The 8,265-nt window shown below is 50.3% G+C and overlaps 1 protein-coding gene across 9 annotated transcripts in view; it reads right to left on the reverse strand.

Annotated features, from left to right (window-relative positions):
- CUNH19orf47 (chromosome unknown C19orf47 homolog) overlaps positions 1–8,152 on the reverse strand; it is a 35,199-nt gene extending 27,047 nt beyond the window's left edge. For 3 of the 9 annotated variants that reach the window (XM_013047634.2, XM_004776131.3, XM_004776129.3), the window contains exons 1-3: positions 8,044–8,152; positions 6,611–6,717; positions 2,976–3,028 (exon numbers count right to left, since the gene is read on the reverse strand). In XM_013047634.2, the coding sequence (XP_012903088.1) occupies positions 2,976–2,994 (19 nt within the window). In that variant the 5' untranslated portion in view covers positions 2,995–3,028; positions 6,611–6,717; positions 8,044–8,152. Of the gene's footprint in view, positions 1–716; positions 1,335–2,455; positions 2,578–2,975; positions 3,029–6,610; positions 6,718–8,043 lie in introns of those variants that run through there. The other 6 variants (XM_045076818.1, XM_045076816.1, XM_045076817.1 and 3 more) reach the window with 5 other exon arrangements.
- Between the last annotated feature and the right edge of the window lie 113 nt (positions 8,153–8,265).

Consider the following 8,265-nt stretch of genomic DNA (forward strand, 5'->3'; position numbering starts at 1 on the left):
GATAAGGCGTATATCCTTGGTTCACTGCGCAAAGTCCCCATAAAGGACATGAAATGGCACCTGGCCCAGGGGACAACCTCAACTCGTCGCAGCTGCTGCTATTATTTTTACTCTGCCACCACTACCAAGCCCAAGACCCAGACCAGGGACACACCCACCCACCCACGAAGCTTTATTGTTTCTTTCTTTTTTTTTTTTAAGATTTTATTTATCTGACAGACAGAGATCACAAGTAGGCAGAGAGAGAGGGGGAAGCAGGCTCCCCGCCGAGCAGAGAGCCGGATGTGGGACTCGATCCCAGGACCCCGGGATCATGACCTGAGCCGAAGGCAGAGGCTTTAACCCACTGAGCCAACCGGGCGCCCCGCTTTATTGTTTCTAAACTTTTCTGTTTTAGCCTCTTGGGTGTGACCTTCAAATTCACCCTGTCTGGCCAATGGCTGTTAGATAAGATCACTGATTCTGAGAACTTCCTTTTCACATTTTAACATCTCTGAAACTAAGAGCCACCTCACAGTCAAGGGTTTCACTGGCGAAACTTTTCTTTCTCATCGTATACAGCTTGAAACCCCAACAATCAAAATATGAAATTTGCTACTGCTATGCCCATTTTGCTTATAAGACCACTGAGGCACAGAGTGGGGAAAGAGACTCTGGTCTCTTCTGAAGGTGACTTCAGGGCTCGGGCGCAGGCCTGGGACCATCCTTCTGCCTACCTAGCCACAGGCCCATCTCCCCAGCACTGCAGCAGGTGAAGATCATGCCCTAAGGACTTCTGCCACAGGCCCAGGGGACAGGGGGCCTTTTTCTGCCTCACAGAGGCACTATCCACCTGCCCAGGCATGGGGCCCTGGGTTCCATCAGCCAAAAGCAGGCAACTTCGTCTGTTAAAAAAAAACCCACATAATGATTCCACTTATATGAAATGTCCAGAATAGGTAAACATCTATAGAGATCTAGAGAGACAGAAAGCAGATCAGTGGTTGCCTGGCAGGATGGTGGGGACAGGAAAAAGAGAGTGACGATTAGTTAATGGGTATGGGTGCCTTGCAGGAAGTGATGAAAAGGTTTTGAAATTGATTGTGCTAATGGCTATAGAACTCCGAACGCAGTATAAAACCACCATACTGTACACTTTATTGTATAAAATGTGAACTGCATCTCAATCACGCTGTTACTAAGGAGGGAAAAGGGGCCACATCATTTGAGGGGGGCTAGCTGCCTGAAGCAAAGTCAAGGAACTGAGAACATCTGTACATCGGGCCCTTGTCATCATTTCATGTCCTACTAAAGAGGAAAATGTGCTGCCAAGTGGGGTGCCTGGGTGCTCAGTGGGTTAAGCCTCTGCCTTCGGGTCGGGTCATGGTCTCAGGGTCCTGGGATCGAACCCCGCATTGCATTGGGCTCTCTGCTCAGCGGGGAGCCTGCTTCCCCCTCTCTCTCTGCCTGCTTCTCTGCCTACTTGTGATTTCTCTCTCTGTGTCAAATAAATAAAATCTTAAAAAAAAAATACGGTGCCAAGTAAATGGTCAGGAGCGCCCCCCATTCCAGAAAGAGTCAGAGGGGACACACAATATGTCGTGGACTTAGAACACAGCAGGAGACACACACTGGAATATTCACAGCAGCTAGTCTGTTAACAGGCCCAACCCAGAAGCAACGTGGGATCCATAGACAGAAGCAGGGGCAGGAAATACTACACAGCGGCTCAAAGGAAAGACATGGAGAGGCCCTTGCGTGGAGCAAGAGAACACAGGACATTTCGTTCACCTTAGCTCACAACCAAAGCCTTGGGCATAGGAATATTTTCTGCCTATGCAAGGAGAGGGGTGCCTGGGTGGCTCAGTCGTTAAACGTCTGCCTTCGGCTCAGGTCATGATCTCAGGGTCCTGGGATCCGGCCTCACATCAGGCTCCCTGCTCAGCGGGAAGCCTGCTTCTCCCTCTCCCATTCCCCTTGCTGTGTTCCCTCTCTTGCTGTGTCTTCTATCAAATAAATAAATAAAATCTTAAAAAAAAAAAAAAGGCAAGGAGAAATGATCCCAAAATCATGGTTCATTCCCCCTGGAGGAGGGAGAGGGTCGTGATTGGGGTGGGCCCTCAGGGAGGCTGGCAATATTTTATTTCTTGACCTGAATGGTTGCGGGGGGTGGGGGGGTTGCTTTTTTTTTTTTTTTTTAAAACCTTTGTATTGAACTATAACATACAGACACACAAAAGCACATGTAAGTTGGTAACGTTCAAAAACCAACACATGCACGGAACCAGCCTCTAGATCAAGAAATAAAACATTTCCAACATCCCACAGGCACCCCCCTGCCAACACCACATTCCCTATGTAGTGACATCACTCTGTTTTTCGAGGGCCACCGCCACCTTCCCACAACATGGACTGGTCCTGCCTGTCCCTGTGCTTCATAGAAATGGAATCATAAAGGATGCAGTCCAACGTTTACCTTCTCTCATTGCTCCCATGACCACATAAAGATGTCTTATGTACTTCTCTATATGAACAAATCTCAAAAGAGGTACAAGCTACCCACTAACCTCTGAGCTTTGGCAACCCCAGAGTGCAGAGCTGAAAGAGAAGATAGTGATGAGGCTTACGAGAATCCTAATAGCGGATATTTGTCAGAAGTGTGCCCAAGGTCTGACATGCACTAACCTCCTTAATCCTAACAACATCCCAGGACGTAAGGCCTGTGAGTATCTCCGTTTTACACGTGAGAAAACCAAGACTCTGCTGGATTTCACATCACAAGTTCTTTAAGGCTAGACTGTGCCATTGGGAGGCCAAGATACAGAGTGGCTAGGCCCTGGGCAGGCCACGGCCCCGCCTCCACAGGGTGCTCCGAGAACAGCTGTTCCTCCCAGTGACCTGGCTCTCCCTCCCCCACCTTGGCTCCCCTCCCCAAGGTCATAATTTCAGAAAGGGCAGTGGGGAGGGGAGCCCCGGAGAGAAGTCCACAGACTCACCCATAGTCACTGAGACCATTGTCTCCCAGGGCCCTGGTGCTGCTTCCGAGAGCCTGGAAGAGAGAACAGGGAGAGAGGGCCCATGAGTCGCCGCAGGCTGTGAGTGCGTGTCCCTCTTTGCCTGCCTGCCTGCGGGCCAGAGGAGAGTGCCTGGGGGCTCACAGCCCAGGAATAGCCTGAACAGCTGGCAGGAAGTCAGCCTGGGACAGTGCTGCCACCACAGCTCCTGCTGCTGCCTGGGACAAGACTCAGCAACCCCAGAGTGCAACAGCAAATGTCCACAGCTCCATCCCCGCACACCTCAGAAGTTTCTGGCTGGGATAAGAGAGTGAGAGAAGAAAAAAAAAGACATCTTCCCCCACAACACACCAATCCGACCCTCACTCAACACTTTAACCATAAATACCCATTAGTCATCCATTCATAAATTATTTACTGACAACCTACAAGGTGCAAGGCACAATTCTAGGAGCTAAAGATACTGCCGTGAACAAAAATACAGGGGCGCCTGGGGGGCTCAGCGGGTTAAAGCCTCTGCCTTCCACTCAGGTCCTGATCTCAGGGTCCTGGGATCAAGCCCCGAATCGGGGAGTCTGCTTCCCCCTTCTCTGCCTGCCTCTGTGTACTTGTGATCTCTGTCAAATAAATAAATAAAATCTTTAAAAAAAAAAAAAACAGAGAGTGGCATCTAGGTGGGGACAGAGGAGGAAGGATGAGAGGGTAAACAAGCAAAATGGATCACAATTCGGTGAGTCAGAAAGCCCTTGGTGTCACCCAGAACACAGGGAGGGCCTGGCAAGGGAGGGAGGGGGTTGTGATTCCAAACAGGCTGAAGAGGGGAGACTGCTCTAAAGCGACATTCGGAGACCCCAAAGGAGGCGAAGGAGGGGGCCCTGTGGTTTCACAGAGGAGGAGTGTTCCAGGAGAAGGTACAGCAAGTCCAGTGTCCTGAGCCAGGAGCCCATCCGGCATAGATGCGGGACAGCACAGAGCCAGGGTGATTATAGTACAGTGAGAGAGGGGACAGCGGGAGGGGGAGAGACAGGGGGAGGAGAGCAAGAGGAGCTGAGGGCAGAGAGGTGGGCCACTACACCACAAGGAGCCTGGTAGGAGAAATGGAAAACCAACGCCTGCTTAGGTAAGATGAGCAGGTGGCAGAAAGCTGTTAAGGACATTTCCCCTGAATGTTACTGGGCGTCTGGGTGGTTCAGTCAGTTAAGCGTCTGTCTCCCGCTCAGGTCATGGTCCCAGGGTCCTGGGATGAAGTCCCAAGTTGGGCTTCCTGCTCAGTGGAGAGCCTGCTTCTCCCTCTCCCTCTGTGCTCCCTCTGCCTGTGCTTTCACTCTTTCTGTCAAATAAATAAAGTCAGGAAGGAAAGAAAAGAAAAAAAAAGAAGGAAGGAAGAAAAGAAAGGAAACTAAAGGGAAAAACTTCCTTGCCTGATGATTCATCTCGATCTGCCTCCAGAGCCACTTGGCCTACTCAGCCCTCCCGTCCTTCTCTAGTCCTGCCCTCTCCTCTACGCCCTCTGCTCTCTTCCTTCACTCTGCTCCCTTCTACCCACTCTGGCCCCTGATTCTTTTTTTTTTTTTAAAGATTTTATTTATTTATTTGACAGAGAGAGATCACAAGTAGGCAGAGAGGCAGGCAGAGAGAGAGAGGAGGAAGCAGGCTCCCTGCTGAGCAGAGAGCCCGATGTGGGACTCGATCCCAGGATCCTGAGATCATGACCTGAGCCGAAGGCAGCGGCTTAACCCACTGAGCCACCCAGGCGCCCCCCCCCTTTTTTTTTTTTTTTAGATTTTATTTGAGAGAGAGAGAGAGAGCATGATAGTGGAGCAGGGGAGCCAGAGGGACAAGGAGACTCCCCACCAAGCAAGGAGCTCCAGGACTCTGAGATCATGACCTGAACCGAAGGCAGACGCTTAACCAATAGAGCCACCCAGGCAGCCCCGCAGCCCCGCTCCCAATTCTGATCCTTCTCTGTCATCCCTCCTCAGCTTGCTCCACAGGGTGCATTAGTCCCTTTCTGCTCACCTTCATACACAATCTGCCCCTCCCTGCCTCCATTCTAATGGTAAAACAGAGATGGTATGACACTAAGGATTCTGGAACCAGACCTCGGGGCTCATATCTGGCTCTACCACTTCCTAGCCACGTGGTCTCTGCAAGCTACTTCACCAGTCAGGTCTGGTGTCCCCATCTGGAAGTCAGGACCGTACAGATGTTACTTCCCTCAAAGGATGGCTGGAACACCCAATGAACTTTTATGCTCAGAACACCTGAGGCAGTGGCCATGCCCCCTAAGAGTGCGGAAGTATTGGCTAGTCTCACCTCCCAGGCCTCCCGTCTTAGCCGACACCCAGGAGCTTTGCCTGCCTCCTGGTGTTCCACAGAAGCTCTCCTGTGCCTGGAATGCTTTCTTATCCTGTCCTCCTGGCAAGCTCTCCTTCACTCTGGCTGTCACCGGCTTTGGGAAACTTTCCCAAAGTCCCCAGATGTGGGACTCTCCCCTCTGCCTCCAAGTGGGGCTCATGCTGACCTTCTTTGGCTGCTGTTGCATCACTTGTTGATGATAAAGACCACAGACATCACTCTGCCCCCGTACTGGACTCCTAAGATCTACTTTGTCTTCTGGATTTTGCCACTGAACAAAGACAACGCCACCAGCAGCTCTGAAAGAGCACGGCATGGCGAGTCTTCAATGTGTCACACAGAAAAACATGTCACATACCAAGCACTGATCATGAACCAGGACCGGAGCCAGGCCTCCTGCTGACACCTCACTACCTCCTCAGTAGGGAGGACTATTATTAACCCCATTTTAATCGATGGAAAAAAAACCCGACTCATCGAGGTGCAGTCATTTGTCAAATGTCACATCTACCAAGTGACTTCACTGGGATTCGAAAACAAGTTCTCCCTGATTCCATTGGCCATTTGGTAACTCCTGTTGAAGGCCTATGGTGCCAGGCACTGAGTATACAGCTCATTGTCTCCTCATAACCACCTGGGGTGGTTTAAAAAAAAAAAAAATGTTAGGGGCACCTGGGTGGCTCAGTGGGTTAAGCCTCTGCCTTCAACTCAGGTCATGATCTCAGGGTCCTGGGATCGAGCCCTGCATTGGGCTCTCTGCTCGGCGGGGAGCCTGCTTCCCTCCCTCTCTCTCTCTGCCTACTTGTGATCTCTCTCTCTGTCAAATAAATAAAATCTAAAAAAAAAAAAAAAAAAAAAGTTAAAAATGATCCCCATTTTGGGTGCCTGGGTGGCTCAGTGGGTTAAAGCCTCTGCCTTTAGCTCAGGTCATGATCCCAGGGTCCTGGGATCGAGCCCCCAATTGGGCTCTCCGCTCAGCAGGGAGCCTGCTTCCTCCTCTCTCTCTGCCTGCCTCTCTGCCTACTTATTCTCTCTCTCTCTCTCTCTCTCTCTGTCAAATAAATAAATAAATAATGTTAAAAAAAAAAATGATCCCCATGTTAAAAATGAGAGTGGCAGGTCCAAGGTCACACAGCAAGGAACTGTAGGGCCACGACTTGAACCCAAGTCAGTCCAATGCCTACGACTAACACTGACTGATAGACTACTACAAGCCAGGCACTGTGGTCAGTCATTCCGAGGTGTCAGTTAATGCTTACCAGAAGCCTTTGAGAACTGGTATCCTCTCCCTACAGCGGCAGAAGTCCCCCGGCTGGACTCAATTGCCTCTTTCCTCCATTAAAAGCCCATCTCCAGTGATCACTTTCTGAACAGTGAAAATTGGAACATTAATAATAATAGCAAATGACAGTTTCTAAAACTCATGTAATTACCATATATCAGACTCCCTGGCTAAGCCCTTGAAAGGCTTGGATCTATGTTCTGACTTTGCCACTTCCAAAACCCCACCCTTGGGAGTCGGGGGTTAACCTTAACTTTCTGGATCTCACTTCCCTCAACTATAAAACAAGAATATAGGAGTATATGTTCTTAAAATGGTTAGGGGGATGAAGTGAGTTCACAAACACAAAGTCCTTAAAACAATGTGGGGCAGATGGTAAGTGCTATGTACATATGCATTAAATAAATCAAACTTTGGTGAGCTAGAGAAAGGGGAGGACAGTCACTGACCTAATGTCAGCCACATGCAAAAGGTAAGCAAAGAACAGACAGGGTCTGTGGGACCATGATAGTCCCTTTTCAATTCTCTTTCAACTTCTGTCTACAATTTAAATAGACTATTCTGCTTCTGTTGTATTTCAGGTTACATTTTCCTTCCTTTTGCACCCAGCAGTGCTAGTTTTCCCTTAGTAGGCCAATATGAAATTTTCTTCTCAAATTAATTGACTGGAGCAAAATGCATCAGTGCTTTTAAAGAAAAAGAAAAATCTAAATCTATGAGATGGGGCAAAATTAGTCAAATAGGAAGTGGCAGGATGTCCATTTGGCCAATTGCAGATTCCAAGTTTTTCCTATTGCTGTCTCTGAGCTTCCCCCTACTCCGTTCTTCCCTGGAAGTCCCAACTACGCCAATAACTCTCATTATCATTATTAACATAGTCCCAATATATTGAGCATACAGTGCAAAGCCCCAGGCTAAGGGATTTACACGCACATTTCACCAGCATCCTCACAACGTCCCTATGATATAGGACTATTAACTCTCATTGTATAGATTAGGAAAATGAGCTCCAGAGAGGTTCAGGCACAGGCCCACTGCCACAAAGCTGGGCTGGGACGTGCGCAGAAATCGGCGGGCCTCCAATTGCACACTCCCACACCCAGATCTTCCACGCCAAGCGCAAACATTATCATCGCTACAGTATTAACAGTAAAAGTACAGTAACGAAGTGTGCAGTGTGCTAGGCGCTGAACTAGGGTCTCCGACATGCACAAGCAGACCTCCCACTCTAAGCCCTAAGGAGGATGCTACGGTCAGATTCTGGCCCCCATTCTACAGAGGAGGAAACTGAGGTTCAGAGAAGTCGCTTGTCCGGGCCGCACAGCGACGCCGAGACTGATTCCAGAACTAAGACGCCATCCATCCCCTCCGTATCTTGCCCGTCCCACCACCCCGTGGCCCGCGCCTCACCTGACCCTCCGAGCCCGCGCCCACACGCGCTGCCCGCCCTCCTAGCCCGCCGCGCCAACTGTCAGACCCTCCTCCCTCCGCCCGGCAACCCTCCCCGGAAATACAGCCCTCGCCACCGGAAGCTGGGTCGCCCAGCCCGCGGCTGCTCTAGCCCGCCGGACCGCCACCAGTGAGAGTGCGGGCCCCGCCCCCCGCCCACTCGAGCCGTCACGTGACCTCCCT

This window comes from Mustela putorius, unplaced genomic scaffold (assembly GCF_011764305.1).
Source record: "Mustela putorius furo isolate JIRA1106 unplaced genomic scaffold, ASM1176430v1.1 tig00000196_pilon_pilon_pilon, whole genome shotgun sequence".
NCBI classification, from domain to species: Eukaryota; Metazoa; Chordata; class Mammalia; order Carnivora; family Mustelidae; genus Mustela; species Mustela putorius.